General features: G+C 41.3%; 1 protein-coding gene across 5 annotated transcripts in view; it reads right to left on the bottom strand.

The window, feature by feature from the left end:
* DPYD (dihydropyrimidine dehydrogenase) overlaps positions 1–24,224 on the bottom strand; it is a 725,075-nt gene that overhangs the window by 464,429 nt on the left and 236,422 nt on the right. For all 5 annotated transcript variants that reach the window (XR_012646587.1, XM_075002998.1, XM_075002997.1 and 2 more), the window contains exon 4: positions 16,753–16,840. Coding sequence is in view for 4 of the 5 variants with exons in the window: in XM_075002998.1 (XP_074859099.1) it covers positions 16,753–16,840 (88 nt within the window). In the remaining variant the exon portion in view is untranslated. The remainder of the gene's footprint in view (positions 1–16,752; positions 16,841–24,224) is intronic.

The following is a 24,224-nucleotide window of genomic DNA, read 5'->3' on the forward strand; positions in this document are numbered from 1 at the left end:
TCCCCACTGTAACAAGTGCTAGCTGTTAGTGCAAGTCATTTTACTGGATCTACCTCACACATATCAGATGGGAACACTTTCAGGATGAAATTCTTTTCACTTCCCAAGTGAGTTACCAAAGCAACTTCAAGTTTAGGATTTGCCCTTTGTCTGTTCCAAGCATTACTTGTTTTGAAACAGTAATCTTAATGAAAAACTCTAATCTTTTCTCTCCCAGTTCTGTAGCACAATAAAATATTTAGAAGCTTTCTCTGTTTTATTTAAATATAATAGGGAACAGTATATCCTTTAACATTATTTTGCTCAAATTAATGCTATGTTTGAGATAAGCTACTGTAGTTTTCAATCAATAAATGAACCAAATCCTGGACTTTTGATCCTATCCACATTCACCCATCGTGAGGAACTTACAGTTGGGAGAATGCTATTACAGTGTTATGCAGAACCTGCTATACACCATGTATTCAGGAGACCTATGATGTTTCTCATAATCATAATTATGTGTAATAGTCATTTGCTGAAACGTCACCTTCATTCTAGAAAGGAAATTGTAGGACAACACAAGCTCGGTTGTCAAAGGCAGCATACACTAAATGACATTATAGAAATACGAAGCATATAGAGTTAGAGAATGGAGTTAGGAGATTTGTAGTTTTCACAAACCTTTTCATTTGTCTTACTAGTTATATTATTGCTTTCTTGTTGAAAGTGAGCTAATCTATTTTATATGCATTCAAGTACTAATTATCAACTACAAACAGAAAAAGGGGAAATCCTTAGTCTAACAGGTGAAATACTTCGGAGTTCTGTGATGGTTTGTTTCTGTTTGTGAATTTATCCCCTCTTTCCTATGCAGATTTCTCATATAACACCTGCCAGACATCATTAGAAAGGAAGCATTTTTCTAAACTTTGACAATAACTAATGAGGAAAGGAAATATAATTTAGTTTCTAATATGTTGCTGCAAATTATAGTACATTGCATAGCAATTATAGAACAAAGTATAGATATAGACAAATTAACAAAAAGGAATATTTTGCACTCATGGCAACAGTGAGCTGAAAATCTTGACTTGCTTTATGGTGGGAGCATTTGAAATCTTGCGAATTTTAATTCAGACAGTTACTTCAGCACCTTCAGTTTTTATGTGACTTTTTTAAATATAAGGAAAGTAACTCTATACTGACACCATCTAACTTCAAGCACTTATTTGGTACTCATTCCAACTCCCAGTTAAGTCTTAATCACATTCATATAACAGAATCAATTATTTTACAGAGTGCAAGGATGTGCTACATCCCTCACAAAACAAATAAGGCGATATGACCCCTATCTGGAGCAATATGTAAACTGCTATCATACATGATACCGCAAGGGTAACTAAACAGTGAGCCTCCAGTGTCTCAGTTAAGGGTATTGCACAATCTAAAACAAAAAGAGTTGAAGTAGTAAAATAGACTGGCATAGACAATAAATAAGTAGATGACTCAGCTGGCTAATTGTTACAGACTTCAGGGAGGAAGCAGGCCTAGAAATACACTGGCTTTGTGATTGTTTTATTTAAATGGAATAAATGCCTTCTCATGGTCTGTTTCATAAAATATCTTTTCTTAGGCACTTACACACAAAGAAATTTATCTAACTGGATAGGGTTTGGTTTTTCTTTTTAATTTCTTTCATCAAAATGCCAATAAATACACATTGGTAAGGGAGAGAACAGGAACAAGCCTTAAACAGACATCAATAATCAGTCAAAAGCAGGCAGAGGCGGATCTCCACATGTATCACTAGGAAGCATTACATAATTTCCATGCAAATGAGAATTTTTTTACTGACGAAAACCTATTAAAACATGTAGGATCAATACTGTGAGACGAAAAGAAATTACATTTATTATCAGGAAATGCCTGCAGCATCTATTCATTCATCCAATTTAAGCACACTTCATATACATTTCACATAGATCATGACTTTCTGATATGTACTGTAGATTGCTCTAATACAACAAAGTAACTGAAGGATTGTGTTCTGTGTAAAAAGAATGAAAGTGCTGAGTTAGCCAGCATGTGGAGATGGGGGTGGAGTGAAAGCAGATAGGTAGGAAGAGGAGTGGGAAAGGAAACAAGGAAGGGAAGCTGAGATAATAAAACAGTGTCCACTCTTTTTTGTCTCTTGGGCTATGTCTACACTAGCTAAAAATTTCAAAATAGCCATGCAAATGGCCATTTCGAAGTGCACTAATGAAGTGCTGAAATACATATTCAGCGCCTCATTAGCATGCGGGTGGCCGCGGCACTTTGAAATTGACACGGCTCGTCCAGATGAGGCTCCTTTTCGAAAGGACCCCGCATACTTCGAAGTCCCCTTATTCCCATCTGCTTATAGGAATAAGGGGAATTTGATGTAGCTGGGCTCCTTTCGAAAAGGAGCCCCATCTGGACAAGCTGCACGGCAGTGAGCCGTGTCAATTTTGAAGTGTCGTGGCCGCCCGCATGCTAATGAGGAGCTGAATATGTATTTCAGCACTTTATTAGTAAACTTCGAAATGGCCATTTCCATGACCATTTTGAAGTTTTTGGCTCGTGTAGACACGGCTTGATGAAATGCTTTAAAAATTGACATAAGTAAAAAAGAATTTCCAAGGAAATTCCTTTCACCACCCATTTTCTCTCACCTATTTTTAAGTTTTTACAAAAAATCAAAATATGTTGAGCCAAATATTGTTGTTGACAAAAGGAACAATAGAAAAATATATACACAAATCTCCTTAATCCAGCAACCTTAGGAAATAGGCTATGCCATATTGTGAAATTTTCCAGACCCTGGATGTTCACCATAATGAACAAAATCAACTACTAAAACTTTGTTTTAGTCTGAAGACGTGGGTCTGAAAAAGTGGGTCTGTCCCACGAAAGCTCATCACCTAATACATTATTTTGTTAGTCTTTAAAGTGCTACTGGAGTGCTTTTTTGTTGTACTAAAACTTTTGTGTGTACAAACCATTATAATGTACTGTAAATGTATAATACATCACAAGATAAATCTTTAATGTACTGTATTCAAATTTTTATTTTGATATCATATACAGGTAATAAAGCAGGAAACCACTAACTGTATGGCACAATGCTCTGCCATTTCTCTTGTTTACATATTAAATTTGTGCTAGGCAGTACGTTATATATAGGTTTGTATACTTTTTGTTTTGTTGCACCATTAACTTATTTTGTTATCATTATCATTATGGTGCTACAGTAATGCGGAGGTCCGGACCATGGCTGTTCTTGGATCATAGCCACCTGGATTAAGGAGGTTCAAGTGTATTGATACAGAATAGATGTCAGCAAGTTTCTAAACGCAACGTCTTCAAATCAATAAACATCAGTTCAAATTTGAATAAACTGACCCTTCCCCATTATTTCAAATTATGATAAACAAACCAAAAGAGAGAGTTATCAAATATCACATATATTCTATACTGCAATGCTGCTGATATTTAATCAATCTAGAAAACTTGCACATCATTTGACTTACGCCATCATAACAGGACTGTAATTTCACCCAGTGTCACTATCTTCTTATGAAAGGGAGGGAAATGAATATCTTGTACTGTAATTTTGTTCTTTGTAGTCTAAAATGTGAGAGATTCCTTAATTGACATAGTGTCATCGCAACAAATCTATTCCACATAATTATACTATGGCAACTGAAACCAGCTGTCAGACATTCCATTACACTAACTACAAATAGACATCTCAAGAAAAGTTGCTGTTTCAAGTACATCAATTTAACACCATTACTACTTTTCTTTTAAATGTTTTTGTACTTAGTGACTTGAAAGATGTGGAGAATAAGAAAAAAGAAACCTGAATAAAACTGTACTTTCAAAAACATAGAGCTCGGTGAATCTTTATTAAACAACGGTTAATACATGTTTGTATGCAATTCTTACCAATCGTACAGCCACTTAACACTCTTTTACAATCTACTATTAACTATCACCATGATACTATTTTACATCTGAACTCTGACTCATGATTTTATAAGGCATCCCCAAGTGGGATGTAGATGATATCCGTTGTCCTGGTACCCAAAGTTACCTCTGGAGCAGAGGAGGAATTATTCCATTCTTTCCATTCCTCTCACAAGCCATTTTTCTTCTGTTCCCCATCTCCCTTCAAACCTCTCACAGCTTTTCTCCCATTGATATTCTCTCTCCCTGCCTGCCATTTGTCCTTATATTTTCAACACTATTTTTCCCCACGTACCATGTATAGTATCCTACCCCTAACATTTTGCCTCTCTTTGAACCACCTCAGGCTCCTGCACTACACATTCCCTATAACTCTTGAGTCTTCCTCCGAATACCACATATTTCCCCACCTCTCTGTCACTCCTGTGCAATCTGCATCCCCCTGCTGCAGTGTCTTCTTACCCCATTCATTCCCCTGAGCATCACTTGCACACTACTTCCCTGTGCCCCCTTTCAGGCTCCTCCAGCACTTTGTCAGGCTCCCTCATGCTCATCACATTCCCCTCCCTCTTCACAATTCCCTTTCCAGCCACTTATCCACAGACCATGAAGGGCCACCATCCTTTCCTGAGGGAAGCCAGTCTTCAGGTTTGCTAAAAATCATGGGAATTGGTAACCATCTTTGCTAAGACTTATCTCTGTATGCAAAGACTGTTGGGAAACGATAGTCATATTGAATCAGGGTAGTTTCACTTCAACCTCCTTCAAATTAACAGAAGATGGAAGCTGTGACAGATCCCCCATGCTTTATGGAAAATGAGTTATTAATATAAATATGCATAACTCAGGCATACGTTGGACAAAATGTGCCCTGTGACCTATCATTTTTTAATGTTATCACCTATTGGGTCTGTAAATCCTATTTTTGTGCATGCATCCTTTTTGTAGTTGAAGTTATAAGTGTTGTCTACATATCTGTGTTCCAAACGATTGTTTTTGTGAAGACCTCAACAGGAGACATGGCTACCCTATTGTGAGAGGATAGCAATAGTTAGCCCACCAAGGGCCTTTAATGGGGGCCAATTCACATCTGAAGAATGTTGCTGTCTATGTTCAAACCAGTTAGTAAGAAATGGCTGATTGCCTCAACAGGACAGGTGATTTCACTCATGTGATAGTTTCCACCTTGAAGAATAATTTTACCATATGAGAATAATGGAATTCACTTCACAGGGGAAAGGTATACAGAGAGTCCTGGGGCTTCCCCATTTTCTTTTTCAGCCTTGGAAATTGCCTAATACATGCTAAGAAAGATGAAGAACCTTCTTGGAGACCCAGGTCAGGAAAAGATAATTTCTGGCCTGAAGTAGACAGCTGTCTATGGTAAGAAATCACAAGTTAACTAAATTTTTAGGGGGACAGAATTAGCTATGCATATTCTGTTTTGTTTGATTTTGTAAGTCAGTTTGATTTCTTTGCTCTTATCTACAACCGCTTAATTCCTACTGTTTTGCTTAATAACTCTTTTGTTTATAATCAAGCCCAGTGCAAATTGTTATTACCTGGGAGGGCTACCACTTTGCATATCTCACTTTCATTGACAAAAGGGCGGGAGAGAAAGAGAGATTTGTCAGGGGTTTTGATCCCTTCTGGGGATTGATTTCCTGGATGCTATACCATAGAACTGCACCTGCCCAGAGCTGTGCTTAATCAGTGTCTGCATTGCTCTGCAGAGAAGTGGTAACTCCAATTCTGTGCGTTGGCTGGTGGAGACCAGAGGCTCTGATTCAGCAGGACAAAGGTGATGGAAAACACGAGAGAGCAAGAAAGTGGGTGTCAGTGGCATGATCAGCACACCAGGGAACATCTCAGTGGATCTTCTGTGACTACACCCCACCATAAAAGGCTCTCTTGAATAAGGGGAAAAATTGCAAGTTTGAAGGTAGGAATCACAAAATTCTTGGGAGTGACATTACATTCTATATTATTGAGAAAATATAATTTTGGTGTGACCATGACATGACTGAGATGTACTTAATGCAAGATAACTCATGTGGGGTATCACTGGAAAATTTGTGATTTACTGAATATGATTATTCTATTTGTGTGCACGTATCTTTTTGTGTATGAAGTTTAGGAATATTGACTAATGTATCTGTAGTTCAACTACGATACTTTGGATGACACCCACTAACCAGGACTGCGTCTACACTACCCCTCACTTTCAGAAGGGACACATAAACGCAGCAGATCAGAAATGCTAATGAGGTGCTGATATGAATATTCAGTGCCTAATTTGCATAATAGCACCCACTTGCCACATTGAAAGTGCTGCTTTCAAAATGTAAACTAGCCATGTAGACTGGGTTCCTTTGAAAGGAAGCCCCACTTTTGAAGGCACCGTTCTTCCTGAAAAACACATTTGGGGTGTGTCTACACAGGCACAAATCTTTGAAATGGCCATGCTAATGGCCATTTTGAAGATTACTAATAAGACACTGAAATGAATATTCAGCGGCTCATTAGCATTAGGACACTTCCGGATGCAGCGCTTCAAAAGCGTGTGGCTTGGTGCAGCTACACGGGAGTCCTTTTCAAAAGGACCCTGCACCTTTCGAAATCCCCTTATTCCACTTATTGAGCTGACTCCCGTGTAGCTGCACTGAGCTGCGCGCTTTTGAAAGCGGCACTTTTGAAGTGCCACAGCCAGAAGTGTCCTAATGTTAATGAGCTGCTGAATATTCAATTCAGTGCTTAATTAGTAATCTTTGAAATGGTCATTAGCATGGCCATTTCAAAGATTTGTGCCTGTGTAGATGCACCCTTGGTTTTGTACTCACAGGGAGATGGTCATCGGTGTGCTCTGGCACATCCCTTATAATAAGTCTCCCAAGAGTCACCCTTACTGCTGGACTATCCAGCTATGTAGACTCCCTCCTCAAACCCTATGGCACCAGCACTCCTAGCTATCTCTGAGTTACCACTGACTTCCTGAGGAAATTACAAAACATTGGAAACCTTCCTGACAAAACCATCCTTGCCACCAGGGATGTAGAGGCCCTCTACATGAATATTCCACAAGAAGATAGACTACAAAGCAATCAGGAACACCATACCTGATGTTACCATGGCGAGTCTGGTGGCTAACTTTTGTAACTTTGTTCTCAACCACAACTATTACCAATCTGGGGACAACGTATACGTCCAGATTAGTGGCACTGCTACGGACATCTGTATGGACCCACAGTATGCTAACTCTTTTAGTAAATAACCAAATTGACAGGGCCAGACGAATATCCAGAAACCAGCTACTTCAAGATAGGCCCAAGAAGGTCAATAACCACTTGTCATTAGCCATAGCCCTCCGCTCAAACCCTGAAATGCATCATCAAAAACCTACAACCTATACTAGAACATGATGCTACACTCTGGAAGGTCCTAGGTGAGAGGCCTGATCTCTCCTATAGACAACCTCCTAACCTAATGAAAATTCTCACTAGCAACCACAGGCCATACCACAGTGATACTAATCCTGGAACTTCTCCTTGCAACAAATCCTGTTGCCAACTTTGTCTAAATATTTATTCTGCAGATACTATCACTAGATTTAACCACGTTAATTACAAGATCATGGGCTCATTCTCCTGTACCTCAGCTAATGCTATATATGCCATCATATGCCAGCAATGCCTCTCAACTGTGTACATGGGACAAACTGGGCAAACTCTGCCAAAGAATGAATCGGCACAGAGAAGACATTAGGAATCTTAATACACATAAACCTGTCATTGAGCATTTCAGTGGCGTAGGCCATTCTGTTAAAGACCTGGGAATATGTCTCCTACAACAAAGAGACTTTAACAGAAGATTACAAAGGGAGATGTGTGAACTGGAGTTCATGCTCAAATTTAACATATTAACACTTGGTCTCAATAGAGATTGCAATTTTCTCATGCATTACAAGGACTGTTTTCCTTCCTTTGGTATTCATAATGATCCAAGGCAAGACTATTACTAGCTCTCCCACTCATATCCCACCCTTCGGTTCCATGTATCTGATGTGTTAGTTTCTTTCTTTCTTTCTTTTTTTCTTTTTTTTCTTTTTTTGGACTTCTGTGTTATAAATGCTACTGATCTGAAGAAGTAGGTCCATCCCATGAAAGCTCATCACCTAATAAATTATTTTGTTAGTCTTTAAAGTGCTATATGACTGCCAGTTTGTTTTGTTAGAATACAGACTAACACGGCTACCTCTCTGTTACTATTCAGGTGCACATGGAAGCATCACTGTAAAAGGAATTCTCCCTCTCTACTCCAGATACACGTTAATACGGTATCAGTTACATGGAGCCCATTTCTGCTCCTGGGCTCAGATGTTTATACGTGTTGAACCTCTCTCATATACCACCCTCTGGACCTGACCGGTGCCGACAACAGAATTTTCCAGATCACAGGAGGTCAATCTTTTCTAGCAGATTACCAAACCTTCCTCTGCTTACTGGGCTCTTAGAAGCCATTTAGGGGTCAATTACAGGTAAAGAACAGCATAGAACACTGAGAGCCAGGACTGGTGGATGTAAACAAACTTATGGAACCATGGGAAACTTGGGTACACCCACAATAAGTGGTCATCCAGCTAACTAAAATCATGCCAGATTATGGAGTCTGCTAGCTGGGGAAATTCTGGATTAGAGAGGTTCAACCTGTACCATCTTCTTTCTGTAGTGTACTGGAAATGCTATAGATCTGAAGAAGTGGGTCTGTCCCATGAAAGCTCATCATCTAATAAATTTTTTGTTAGTCTTCAAAGTACTACATGACTGCTGGTTTGTTTTGCTTTCTTTCTTGTACGAGCTACGTATCTGGTAACCTAAATACCTCATTAACACATAAGACTCCATAAAGATACAAATAATCTCTTGCACCTTTCCAAAATGCAAACTAAGACCCTCCTACTCTTACTACACCCAGTGTCCTTTTACTGGGTTCTAATCTACCAGATTTCTGACTTCCTAGGGCCTTCATTTACAGCATCCTATCAGACTCCTATGGCTAAAGCAGATTAAAGGATTCAACAGCACCAGCACCAGCACAGCCCAGTACAGATCAACTGGTACGTAACAGAGGTGACAGACAATTAGACACACCCAGATTGCCTCACTGGCAAGGCAGTAGACTGTGCAATTAAGGATAAGGGGGAAAGTAGGATGGGGGCACATCAATTGACTGTGATCCCCTGATTGTTGAGTCCCCAGAAATGCCTAGAGTTGTCCTGGGCAGCGATAAGATCCACCACTGCTATTAATGGATCCAACTCTGTAGAGGACTGCTGCTCTGGAGGTCTGTTCTGCCATGCCCCCTTCTCTGTCTCAGGGTACAAAGCTGCTGGCTGGCTCTAAAATCACTCTTACAAGTAGGTAAGACACAAGAAGAAGAAAAAAAATCTTTTCCCTACAGCCTGTAAATGCTTGTGTCTGTGCAGATTTAACTTTGAATGAAAAGATTAAAAAAAACCACTCTTTAGCTTTGAACAGATTTATTCCAAATGCAACTCCATTTTAAACAGCATAGTTAAAAGCTGTTTCGAGAAGATACGTGTCTGCTATTTAATTAGAAGTTTATAAAATAAAAGAATATTCACAGTATGGTGAATCTAATGTTGAATCTCACCTACTGAGAGATTCAATTGTAAACAACAATCTGTAGAAAGGCTACTGAGTAACGCTGACAGGGAAGACACAATAGAATAGATTGTACCTTTGGAAAGTGGAGCTGTAATCCAGTTTGTATGAAAAGGAAGAATGGAAGTTTTGGTATAAACTCTAGTGAATCACAGAAGCCTGACACGATACAGCACAAGTGACATCCTTTTCTCAAAGAGGCCCAAGGCTCATTGAGTCTAGCAGTTCAATTACCCTCTCAACCTAGAAAGAACCCCACCCCCCAAAGCTGAGGTCTATTGGCAGAGCAGCTTGGAACAGCCTACATTGTACATGGCCTGTAAATATCTAAAAAGCCTCAGGCTTTAGAGAACAAGAATCCCTGACCTTTTATGATTGCTACAGCATTTTTTTTCTTACAAAACATACCACATAGATTGGAGTCCTTAAACAGCTGACAAAAGAATATATTTTCAAAATGCTGCTGCTTAAACAGCTTATGTTTCTAATAAAGCCAGTTTAAATGAAAACCTGAGTGTGTCACACTAGCCACTTCTTAGTGAGAGAACATGAACACAATAAAGGAAAGGCAAACTGGCTTGTATAATTTAGGACAGGTCTATGCTACAGCAGCAGAGCTATAGGGCTCAAGCTGTGCCACTGTAGTGTGGATGCTGCCTGCATCAGTGAAGGAGGTCTTTCTATAAATGGAAGTGATCCACCTCCTGGAGAAGCGGGTTCATCCAAGGGTTCTGAGGGAGTTTGTGTATGTCATTGATGAGCCCTTGGCCATTATCTTTGAAAAGTCGTGGAGATCAGAAGAGATCCCAGATGATTGGAAAAAGGCATATGTAGTGCCCATCTTTAAAAAAGGGAAGAAGGATGATCCAGGGAACTATAGGCCGGTCAATCTTACATCAGCCCCTGCAAAAATCATGGAGGGGCTCCTCCAGGAAGTCATTTTGAGGCACTTGGAGAAGGGGAAAGTGATCAGAAATAGTCAGCATGGATTCATGAAGGGCACGTCATGCCTGACCAATCTGATTATTTTCTATGATGAGATAACTGGCTCTGTGGATAAGGGAAAATCAATGGATGTGATTTATCTTGACTTTAGCAAAGCTTTTGATACGGTCTCCCACAATATTCTTGTCAGCAAGTTAAAGGAATGTGGATTGGATAAATGGACGGTAAGATGGATAGAAAGCTGGCTGGAAGGTCGGGCCCAGCAGGTAGTGATCAATGGCTCGATGTCAGGATGGCAGTCAGTTTCTAGTGGAGTGCATCAAGGTTCGCTTCTGGATCCTGTTCTGTTCAACATATTTATCAATGACCTGGATGACGGGTTGGATTGCACCCTCAGCAAGTTCGCGGATGACACTAAGCTAGGGGGAGAGGTAGGTAGGGGGAGGTAGGTAGGAAAGTAGGGATAGGGTCCAGACTGACAGACAAATTGGAAGACTGGGCTGCAAGAAATCTGATGAGGTTCAATAAGGACAAGTGCAGAGTCCTGCTCTTGGGCTGGAAGAATCCCAAGCATTGTTACAGGCTGGGGTCCGACTGGCTTGGTAGTAGTTCTGCAGAAAAGGACCTGCCAGTTGTAGTGGACGAGAAGATGGACATGAGTCAACAGTGTGCCATTGTAGCCAAGAAAGCGAATGGCATATTAGGTTGCATCAAGAGGAGCATTGCCAGTAGATCCAGAGAAGTCATTATTCCTCTTTATTTGGCTTTGGTGAGGCCGCATCTGGAGTACTGTGTTCAGTTCTGGGCCCCCAATTATAGGAAGGATGTGGACACACTAGAGAGGGTCCAGCGGAGGGCAAACAAAATAATTAGGGGGTTGGAACATATGACCTATGAGGAAAGGTTGAGGGAATTGGGACTGTTTAGTCTGCAGAAGAGAAGACTGAGGGGGAACTTGATAATAGCCTTCAGCTTACTGAAGGGAGGTTGCAAAGAGGCTGGAGAGAGGCTGTTCACAGTGGTCACGGATAGGAGAACACAGAACAATGGTCTCAAGTTGCGGTTGGGAACGTCCAGGTTGTACATTAGGAAAAACTTTTTCACTAGGAGGGTGGTGAAGCATTGGAATGGTCTACCAAGAGAAGTAGTGGAGTCTCCATCCCTGGAGGTGTTTAAGTCTCGCCTCGACAAAGCCCTAGCTGGGCTGATCTGATGGGTTTGGTCCTGCCTAGGGCAGGGGGCTGGACCTGATGGCTTTTTTAGGTCTCTTCCAGCTCTATTGTTCTATGATTCTATGATACGATAACAGTAGGTAGTTCAACAAAAGAATCCTTCCATCAACAGAGCCATGTCTACCCCAGTGTTTAGGCTGGCCTAACTACAGTGTGGCCACGTCTACACTGACCCCTCTTTTGAAAGAGGCACATTAATGAGGGAGTTCAGAAGATGCTAATGAGGTGTTGACATGAATATGCAGTGCCTCATTGGCATAATGGTGGACGTGCGGAATTCGAAACTGCTGCTTTCAGAATGCACACCACCCATATAGATGGGGGCCTTTTGAAAGGACCCCTTTGACTTTGAAAGCCCCTTCTTCCTAAAACCTCATTAAGATGTCCCTTTCGAAAGGGAGGGGACAGTGAAGTCATGACCTGCTTCTGGCATGAAATCTTTCACAGCCTGGAGTGACATAACTAGGTCAATCTAATTTTAAGTGTAAATCAGTACATCATGCTTTCATGCATGAGATATTTTAACTTAACAAAAAGATAGTAAGGGGTAACTTGATTACATTCACAAGTATCTGCATGGGGGAGGGGCTGATATTTAAAAATGGGCTTTTCAGTCCTGCAGAGAAAGGTAAAACAAGATCCAATGCCTGAAAGCTGAAGATGGACAAATTCAGTCTGAAAGTAGGGCATACGTTTTTAACGGGGAGGCTAATTAGCCGCTAGAATGATTTACCAAAAATCATGGCAGAGTCTCCATCACTAATAATTCTTAAATTGAGACTGGATGTTTCCGTAAAATATGTTCTGTAGGAGTTATTTTGGGGAAGTTTTATGGTCTGTGTTACAGAGGATGTCAAATTAAATTATTACAACAGTGCTTTCTGGCCTTGGAATCCATGAAACTTTTGCTTTCATGGCAGTCTGGAAATAGTAATCAGACCATAGCCATACCAGAACAGACTCAAAATTTAAGGCACAGAGAACCAAAAATAGTAATGAAGGTTGACAAATCAGAAAAAAAAAATTATCAAGGTGAGCAAATGAGAGAGTGGGGGGTCCCCTATAATGACACAGAAAATTCGCATCTCGGTTCAAACCATGTGTTAATGTGTCATATTTGAATATAAAAGAGAGAGTTCAGCTGCCTCTCTTTCAAGACTGTTGTGAAAATTCCTCTTCAGTAAGACGCAGACTTTTAAGTCATTAACAGAATGGCCCACTCCATTAAAATATTATAGGGGCTCTTTTGCATACTTGGCTTAATCTAATTCTTGACTCCCCTCCCATCCCTCTACTCTCTGATTTGCTCACCTTGATAATATTTTTTTTCCAATTTGTCAACCTTGATTACTATTTTTGGTTCTCTGTGCCTTAAATATTGAGTCTGTTCTGGTATGGCTATGCTCTGAAGAAGTGGGTCTGTCCCATGAAAGCTCACGTAATAAATTATTTTGTCAGTCTTTAAAGTGCTACTTTCTGCTTTTTTGTTTTGATTTCATATTTCTGTGCCTCAGCCTATCGCCTGCTCTTTGCCTTTACCTATTTAAGCAGTAGTAGCTCTGAGGGGCAGGGAACACGTCCCTCTCTGTGTGCTTGTACCGTTCTCAGCACACTGGGTTGTTGATTTAGATTGTGTCTGTTAGTAAAGTAACAGAGGATAGAAAATGACAGAAGGTGTGAGAATTGCATCAAAGGTTCCTCAAGAGTGGAGCTTGTAAACACTGTTTCTCTAGGAGTTGGTAGGAGCATGTGGAAGTGGAGGTATAGGCAGTGGTGGTGGACTGGGCAGCAGGACGGAGCAGGGAGAATCCCTCTGGTTTCTTCTGCACAGCACCATCAGCTAGACTTGTACCTGAGCATCACTTCTGGGAGTTTTTCCAAACAGCTAATGTTCATTTGTATTCACATAAAACCTGGAGCACTGAGATTTTCATGCAACTAGTTAACTTTAACTACATATAGTTGTCCTAATATTTCTGCCAGCACAATCAAGAATGTGTAACCACCTGACTTTTTATCCCATCATTGTGCTGTGTTCAATAATAGTGCTGATTTTGTCACACATTTTAGTCACCAGCACCAGGTAAAATTGTTGCTAAGCCCTTCTCTGTAAAAGTTACTGCTTCTGAAATGAGATGATAGTTATGGACATGGAAGGTCCCCAAGAGACAGGGAAGGCAGGCTAATACGTATGTACTAGCATATTAGTAATTTCTGAATAATTTGACATTTTAGATTTTCCTCTACAGACAAGTGAAGCTCTTTAGAGAATGGCTGCCTTTTTCATTTTTTCCCAAAGCAGAATATCCTGACAGAGTAGCAAGGGGTCAAGTTGATCATGCTAGGTCATACCACAGACTGACTGAGTACCTGCACATGATAATTCTGGGCATGTGTTATAAAACAAGCACATAGAACAAAGTGTCAGACAATGTAGTGATTTATATAAACTGCTCTTGACTGTTGATATCGTGGCTTTAAGTTAACAGAATACTTCCTGCTCATTTCAACTGGATCAGGATTTTACTCACCACAGTTAAAATTAGGCCCTTAATATTCTCTCACCATGCCTGTTGGGCTACACACTCCCAGAACACATCCCCTCCTCATGGCACTGAAGTCACCCTGCCCCAGTTTCCCCCCATTGGGCACATTTCTCTAGGCCTTCGGCGCAGTTGCTGAGGTGACTGTGAAAAAGTCCAAAGAAAACAACGTGTTCTCTGACCACAGGCCAAAGGCACTATTTTGGGAGGGCGGGAGATGGCAGCCTTGTGTACCAGGAGGCTGCTTGCTTTTCATCCTATTCCCCTGACTATCAGGGAGTGGGAAGATCGTATGTGTTTCGCATGCATCTCCCTTGCTCTTGGCTGGTGAGAGGAGGGGAGGAGGCAGAAGGGTATTTCTCAGAGTCTGCACACTTTCTGCTCGCTCCCAAAGGTCAGGGGACCAGGATGAAGAACAAGGAGCATCTCCATATGCATGGCTGCTGCCCTCACTGCACTCCAGAAATGGTGCCCACTTCCAGCCACTCCTCTAGGTTTCCTGATACTAGAACCCTTAACAGCTGGGGTACCTGATCTGTAATACAAACCTTTATTCACTCTTTTCTTCTTCTTATGTACCTACACACTCTCTCTGGACAATCTTTTCTAGTCCCAATCCTGGGCTTAAACATCCTCTCTCGGGACACAGTGACCATTACACTGTCTTTGAAGGATAGGAACCACCCTGCTACCATGCTTTCAGGCTTTAGGCTTTAAAGTACTGTCGTGTAGTGTGGAAGGGGAAGACCAGCAGTTTCATTATTGCTTTGCATCTTCTGTGCTCAGGGCTTCTCCGGTTCACTGCACTTCAGGGATACATTGTGAACTCATGTGCCTCGAAGGAGTACAGTACCAATGGAAACAGATGCCTGGCATTCATAAAAATAAAGGCTGCATTGACATAACAGATTATTAAACACTGCACTCTAGATGCTGGACACAATGCCACAATAACTTATTACCCATGTTAACAGGTAATTATGTTATAGATGGCATAATATGTCTCAACTCCTTTTGTCCAATTTTCTTGTCAATATATACAATTTATGGTGAGGGTTTCAGCTTATGTTATATGAAATGTATAACAGAAACAAGTCGGAGCTTAATTCATTCACAATGTGGCTGCTAGCTTACCCTCAATGAGTAAATGAGATGCACTTTTCTCTCGTTTTACCTAGGGGGACTCCAGGAGAGGAATGTTAAATTGGATAAACGGTTAACTATTTTAACTCAGGGCTTGCCACTCGGCCCACTCCCTGATATGCAATAGCCACGAGGTCCTGCTGCGTCCATGAGGTGCCAGTCCCACCAACCACTGGATGGCCAAGGCTGCTGTGGCTCAGAGCAGCTGCCTTTCACCAGATTTTATCAGCACGAGCCAGTTAACCAGATAACTGGTAAGCATACCAGTAAGACTCTTGCTTACCAGTTACCCAGTTAGCATCCCTACTCCAGGACTGGAAGTATGTGCGAGAGAGACAGGTAGCAAGAGATGGGGCCAGTTGCTACTGCAAACCTCTCAGCTAGAACACCCTGAAATATCAGTAGTCCCCATTTTATCAGGAGTACCAGGAAATAAAGCAACAAAAGATACAAATGATTTTTTTAAAAGATACGTGAGAACTAATCTTTTCAGGATTAGAATGTCCCTCACAGCCTGATTTATGCAGACATACATTTCATGTTAGCCATGTAATCACCTTTAACTTTTGTATTTTTGAGTGTTAAAAGGTAATTACATATCCTAAAATTAGAGAAAGCATCTTTTTTTCACCATTAACAGGAAAGCATCTGGAAACAGTACATCTTTTTCAAGTGGATTCTATTTATTGCTGTAATAAATTATTATTATTATTATTATTATTGGGTTATATGAATAAAAATGAGAAGGCTTCTTTATTTGAACCACAGTAACAAAAACATCCATCCCTGACATAAGCACCTACAAGCCAAATGTCAGCCCAAAGCATAATTTAATAACAAAATTATGAACATTTCCTGAACAGATTTATTCTTTAACAGAAAAAAAAATTCCCTGTAACTACAGTGGCTCAGTCAATACAATGAATTTATTATTCTTCAATGTTTAGTTTTGTCATTACTGTTAATTGATTAAATCAATCCAAAACAAATCCCTTTAAGAGAAATAAATCTGCTGAAGAAACAGACTTACCATGCAGTCTGTGCATTTAAAATAGTGTAAAAGAACAATATCAGTAAGAACAACTAAAAATTAATAATCTGTTAAAAGTGCTCAGACCTGTTCTAAACTTTATTTTAGAGCCTACAAAAGATAAGGATTGTAATTCAATCACACAAAGCGAAAGGCAAGCAACCACTGTTCTTGTGTTTCAGTTACTACTGTATACCTGCTTTTACCTTGTTTGCAATACTTGTGATAAATGACTTGATGTCGAGATTAGTCGGGCAGCTCTTCTGACAAGGGGCATCTGCACACTTTAAGCACCTACGACAAAAATTAAATGACATAAGGAAACATTCAGTGCAAATAGTGCCAACAACTTAAGTTTCTTCATGTACATATTGTAAGTTGATAAATCTAATGCATGATAATGCTTTACATTTCCGTAAAGGCTTCCACATAATAATTTCAAAGTTCTTTGTAAAGATTATTGAATTAATTCATACAACAATATAATGACATGTTTCATCATCCCCGTTTTAAAAGTGAAGATGGTGATGATGATGCTGAAGCACAGATCTGCAAAACAAATGGCCTAAAGGCATACAAGTTGGCTGAGATGAGCAAAGAAGAGAACTCTGGGGTGTCCTAGCCAGAACAACATCCTTCTTCAATAACAAGCAGATCCAGAAAATCCTCTATTCTGAATGTGCAATCTATTGCTATATCGCATCACAAATATGTTAAAAGAATAGTTAAGCATGAAAAAACAGGAAATGCCCCCATTTATTTATCCACTCAACAGTATTTGGGAGCTCTGGTACCATAAACTATCCTGGGCAGGAGGTGAATACAGAAGTAAGTTGGGGTGGGTGTCTGGACAATAGCAGGGGGACACCTACCTCCATGCACTGCTGCTGCCACCCCTCCCCCAGGTGGGGGAATGGCAATGCAGTGAAATGCACCCTAGAGATATTTTATTCCTATCTGGTCCAGGCACTGCCCACACCAACTCAAATGCTCTGATTTCTGGAATTCTGGCTAATCAGAGCAGAGGGAGAAGCCTATCCAGGACGTGCTTAGCTGCCATTCCCCCAGCTGGGGAAGGAGTGGTGGCTGTGGTGGCAGAGCCACTTCCTCTCCCCAGCAGGCAGAGGCTCTGGGCTGGATCTAGCCCCAGCTGCCTTGACACCAGCCCAGGAGGCTTGGGGTTCCACTACTCCCACCCACTGCAGCTGGATGCTGGGAAAGGAAGCCTCAAGCCTTGGGGGTGAGATCCAGGCAAGCCAGGGTCCAGATCCTGAATGGTGTTTGGGTGTTCCCCACCCATATGATAAAGGATGTGTATGCCAACTTAGAGACACTAGCAAAAAACAAACTTTTTTTTTCCGGTCTAACAAGGCTACTTGTACAGCATTTCCAAATCTTCATTATTTGGTAGTAAATATTACTCTTATGAAACAGCCAAATGGAGTAGGGTCTCATTATATTGCTTGCTGTACAAACACAGAAAGAGATCATCCTAGTCCTTGACTGGGTTTAGAGTCTAAATACAAAATGAATTCAGGATAGGATAAAACATATAAGCAAATACAATGAATAATCTGCAGAGCTTTGTTAGGTCATGTATTGTAGGTGTTGATGAGTATTTGTTTATCTGTTCATTCGTTTATTCACTGTTTTGCTCCATCAGTAGTGGGCAACCTAAAGCACATAGAGGTTTTATGTGTGGCCAATGAGATATTTCGTTTACCACTGCCCACACACTGGTTGCCAGATTCTTCTGGATTTCATCCATGAAGGCTCTTTCCTCCTACTGGCATTACAAAAGTGACACACTTAAAGCAAGGGCACATGAAGTGAGGCATGTGCTGATTTCATACCACACTGAGAGCCATGTGATCCCTGAGTATCTAATCCAAGTAGTTCTATGGTTCAAGAGGCACACGGCACAAATTCTAGGGATGCAAGCACAGTTAACAAAATACCCTATCCCAGGAGACCAACTTGGTTACAACAATCTTGAGTCCCACAGAGATAAAGGAGGGCCACACATGTGACCCAATCACTAGCCTAGGTCCCTCTCACTGCTTCATCTGGTCATAAAATGAGTAACAAAAGGAAATAGTCATAGCTTGTCACATACCTCACCATGATTAGCAGATATTATTTTGTGGACATCCTTTCAAAGATGAGTTAACTGGGAATTTGAAGAAAGATACAGTAGAGGCTGTTTGGATTTTATCAAAGAGGTTTTCTCTACAGCATTAGAGGAAGCATGGGACAACAAATGATCTTAGTACTCTAAGCAAACTTGATGGGAGCAAAGTTGAAGTACATAAGGCTAGAAAAGAAGGGGTTGGATCAAGATGTGACATGGTGAGGGCCTACATGACAGTTTTGGCTATGTAAATAGGCAGGAGAGAACAGACTTCAGAATCATATGTAAGAAAAAAGCAGCCATTTTGTCATGTCTTTTCTCCACCATTGCCCCAACTCAAGATAGTTTTTTAAAATGTAACAACTCCAAGGTGTAGTCCACTTGGACCTATTAAAGACAACGTGTGTTTTCCTAACATCTAACAAAAAGACCCTGTGATGGGGTGTACTTGGCCCTGAGCCCCACCTCTTGGGCACCTTGTGGTCCTGGCCCACCCCATACTAGAAAAAGGCATTAAGAGAGATTGACGACGCAGCCTAGAGTGGTTGCAGAGTATGTAGCCAAAGAGGGGCCACGAAGGCCATATAAAAGGGGCTGCAGAACAGAGGAGACCTGTTAGACTGGTATCCAAGAATGAGTTTGTTTTATTTTGTATACAGACTAGACAGCTGAGTCACCAAAGAACCTCCATAAACAAAGAGACAGTGACTGTGGGCACATGCACTCATCTAGGGATGCTTACAAGAGGTGAGTGAAACCCCATATCCCACAGTTCCCTCATCCCAGTAGCATTCTGGGTATGCTTGCCAGTCTTTGACACCATCTTCCCACGTCACATTTTCCAATTCCTCTCCCGTGTTAGGTGAACATCCATTTTTCCCGTCGGAAGGAAGGAAAGGTAGGGCATCCACAGAGATAGCAAAGCTAACAGAAATCTCATTCTTCTGTAACTGAATTCTCAACTGGCCACCCACTGACTGTGCTGCCTCCTGTGATTGCATCTGATCCCTGAAAATAACACAGGGACCCTGAAAAGCTTGAAGAAAGACATGATAGCAAAGTTTTGAAAAAACAGATTGCTGAGGGGAAGGTATTTGACTTTCTAGTGCACTATAAAGCTTCTGTGCACCGGCTGTGTTCTCAACTGGCCATCTACTGACTCCCCAGTCCCGTGATTGCAAAAATAACACAGGGACAGACTGTATTCTCAACTGGTCCTCCACCCACTCTTCCCTGAGTGACGGGCTGCAAAGTTAGAAGAAAGAGGATAGCAAAGTCTAGGAAAAAAGATTTTTGTCTTCACTACACAGACATTGTCAACACGGGGGATGACAGTGAAATTTCATACACTGAAAATATAACAGAAACAGGAATCGCAACTGGCCCTCCACCTTGTGTTTTTCTGGGCAGGGCGGGGGGTCAAAGCATGAAGAAAGATAGGAAACGTTAGGAAGAAGATGTTATAAAATATTTTGGGGGGGGGGTGGTCTGCAGCTGCAGAGCTGATTGAAATGTTGAAGTAGCCTCCCTGAATATGTTAGCCACCAGAGGAGACTTCCCCCAGCAGCAGCAAGCTTCACGAGTCCATTGATAGGGGAAGGTGGGGGTTTCAGTGGGCAGCCAGTTGAAATACTTCCCCCCGAATATCTTAGCCACTGGGGAAGGTTTCCCCCTTGTAGCAGCAAACCCCCCAAGTATCTTAACCGCTGGGGGGAGACTTCCACCTAGTGGCAGAAAAGTCCCAAAAATATTTTTGGTGGGGGGCCAGCTGAAGTAGTCGCACCCAAATATCTTAGCCGTCAGGGGAGACATCTCCCTGGTGGCAGCAAGCCCTGAAAAAATCTTTCCTGCCTTTGGAGCATTAACCGCGTACAAGGCAGGGAATGGTGCTGCCTGGCAGCATGATCAGCACCAAACAGCAGGCACATCCTTTTATTGGGGTGGGGGCTACCCATGTGATGTGACTGAGAATGAAAAAAGCCACAATTGCATGGCGCCTGTGGGAGCAGGAGGGGGGTTCACACATAAATGTAAACTGCTGAGAAGAAGTTTCTTGGCCTCTTAGGCAAGAAGGACTCCCACAACTGCCTGGCTCCCATGTGGTGCAGCTGGGCAGTGGCTGGTGCCAGGCAGCGCAGAAAAAAATAACAAGTGTAGAGACAGAATCACAAACTCGGTGCTGGGGCTACTTGTATTGGGTACATGCGCCCACAGCACTAATAGCAACGAAAGAAAGACATTTCTCAGGCTCTCATACAAACAGGACCCCACAGCCACAGGCTGCTGGTCACGATTTGAAATTCACAGTCTTCCTGTTACCTAATTCCTGTACACCTGGAGAGCAATGGCCAGAACGGAGCACTGAGGAGCATTGTGGGTTACATACGGGACATCTCTGGAGGCTAATGAATTTGCTTTTAATACACGGTGCTTGCACATGGGCTTTTAATTGAACTTCTGAATTCGAGCTTGATGCTATACCCATCAGGTACCAGCAATATTGTGATATTAATACTAGCGCTCCTTAAATTGAGTTAATGGTCTTTACAATGAAGAGAGTCACATGGTAATAATCATACTAACGGCCTTAAATTCAAATTCATCTCGTAGTGTAGACACAGCCCTCTGTATCTTTACAAAATAATTTCTTGTATGATTATTATTGAGATGGTTCACAAAGAGCAGCTGTTGAAAACATCAGATATTAATGAGTCATAATTGTAGCTTTTTGTTTTTTTCTTTTTGGAGGGGGTGAAATGAATATGCCAGTAGACTCACTCTGATAATAATACCATCTTCCAGTTCTCTGAGTGCTCTGCAGACTAAAGTGCATCAGGCTGCCATTAATCCCACTTATCACACTGACAGTTCAGTAATTACACTACTGCTATAGTCAGGTACTATAGTCCTAATAAAATATCAGCCACTGCACGGAACGCATGCTGGTGAGATGTTTTATTAAACTTGGGGGGTTGATCATCAAGTGACATCAGTGTTGACCTATTTTTCTATTTGACAATAAATTATCCTTTGACCATGCCATAATAGATATTATAGAGTGCATTTACTGTACCAAACAGCAAAGGCACTGCATTCCAATGAGCTAGAAAAATAGCATAAATAAAATAGCAGAAATTCATGTTAGAATATTATTAGTGAAATTGCTTTAAGTGACTGATACTCTGAAAAATCACAGAGACAGTACTCTACATAGGGGAATATGCCAACATTTGCTGTAAAGTTCAGTACTACTTATATTTTCCTTTATAAATTAATGCAATATTTACACTCTTGTTTTATCTTGCCCCTTTTGAAATGCCCCTTTATTTTGTGAAATCCTCCTTAACTTCTCGAAGCTACTCTGCTATATATTCAGTTTAAAATGCACTCTAATCAACAAAACAAATAAGTCTGAGCTATTTGCTACAATTAATGCATTTAAATGTACAGCAATACATTAACATTTTTCAATAAAACAACAAAGTGACCTTTATCTATTTATTTGCAGTAGTATCTGTCCTAGAATTAAAAAACCTCACGTACATATTTATATTTTGACACATCTAAATCACACATGTAAGTTTTCATTGTTAGGAACATATAAACATGTTATACAACAAGCTCTTCTATTTATCAATACATGTTAAACACTTTCTCCCACATTGGTCCTTGGAATGATAATTAAATTATTGAGAAAGACATGTAAATTCTGTAATAAGGGCATTTTAAAAAGGTCATTTTAAGAGACAGGGCTATTCCCTATGAGTGACTATTTTGAGAACCAGCCCAAAACCCATTCCAGGCCCATAGGAAGGAACTTCTGGAACAGGGGGTGCTTTTTCTGTAAATGTGAACCCCCACCACTGAACACACAGCAAGCTTGATCTCCCCCCCTGCCAGCTCCAGATCTTCAGCTAGCCCTGGCCCCCCTCTGCCCCTCCAGCCAGCTTGGCCCTGCCCTTCTCCTCCAGCATCCATGCTGCTGGTGGCCACATCCATGTACACAGGGGCCCCTACTGCCCTTCCGTTCTCCCTCCTCCTATCTGCCCTGCATGCCTGGGTCCTTGCTGCCATTCACCCAGGATTCTCCTCAGTGCCCCCACCACCACCACCACCAGCCCCATGCACGCACCAGGGATCTCCTGACAGCATAGACTCTAGGCATGCAGGGCAGGGAAAGACAGGAAGAGAAGAGAGGTTGAGCACGAAGACCCACGGGAGGCATTGCCTCTTACGTCTGCCACCCATGCTGGCGGTGGGAGGGGAGGTGTCATCCCCTTCACACGTAGTCCCCTTGTACAGACATGAATGAACTGCAAAAGAACCACCAAAGCCCTATTTTGAGCACTTACAAGGCATTCCAGGCTAGAGAAATTTTTATCCATAGTAACATTTTTCATAAGGGAAAAGACACAAGATAGAAGACATGGAAATAGTCATTTGAAAAACTGCAATCAAAAAGGAAATGAAGCAACCAACTTAGGGGCGAGAGAATACTTTGGGTTGCTAACACAGCAACTGAGACAGAAGACATCATCTACAGAGAAAATTACACATTTGAAACATAAATGTCCTTCAGAAACTCAGTCATTAACCCCACCTTAGCTAAGAGTCTATTTGCAGTCTCACATTTGAAGTAGGCACCTTATGTAACTAAAGGTAAGTATAAAATATCTGCACAACTTAATCATTTTTTAAAATTTACGCAAGAGAATACATATTGTGCAGTTAGATCTAGTGTTATGGGGTCATAGGAATGCAGGACTCGAAGGGACTCTGAAAAGTCAAGGCCATCTCCCTGCACTGAGCCAGGACCAAGTAAAGCTAGGCCATCTCTGGCAAGTGTTCATCTAACCTGTTCTTAAAAACTTTTAAAGACAGGGATTCAACTACTTCCCTTGGGAGTCTATTCCAGAGTGCAGCTCTTCTAGTTAGAAAGTTTGTCCTATTACCAAACTTAAATTTCCTTTGATGAAGACTGAATCCATAACTCCTTCTCCTACCTCCAGTGGCTATGGAGATCTATCAATCTCAGTCCTATTTATAACAACTCTCAACGTTCTGTGCTGTTATTTAGCTGTATTTTACCCTCAAAAGGCCTCTAAAAGCTCAGTAAGCAGTGGAAGTGTTGGTAGTGCTGCCGGACAATATTGACCTCCCGTGGTCAGGCAAATTCTCTAGTTTGGTATTGGTGAGGCCTGCGGGTGCTAGACTAGAGATGTTCAACCTGTACCTTGTTGATGCATAACAAATCCTCCCTTTTTATCCTGCGTGTTCATCCTAAACACGTTATGCTCCTCTATACCAATATTTCACTCATACGACATCCCACCAAGTCTCTGTGGTACCAACCGAGTCATAATTTAGTTGATAGACTAACATTTCCAGTTCTTCCTGCTTATTTCCAATACTCCTCACACCCACAGGTCTTCCTCAACCCAGAACTCCACAGGTTTTCTACTCTCCCAAGAACCTTCAGCTCTCCTGCACAGTATTATTATTCATCCCGTCAATCTTCCCACCCTTGTAGCTTGCCTTCTGCCTCCT

This window comes from Carettochelys insculpta, chromosome 9, assembly GCF_033958435.1.
Source record: "Carettochelys insculpta isolate YL-2023 chromosome 9, ASM3395843v1, whole genome shotgun sequence".
Classification (NCBI taxonomy): domain Eukaryota; kingdom Metazoa; phylum Chordata; order Testudines; family Carettochelyidae; genus Carettochelys; species Carettochelys insculpta.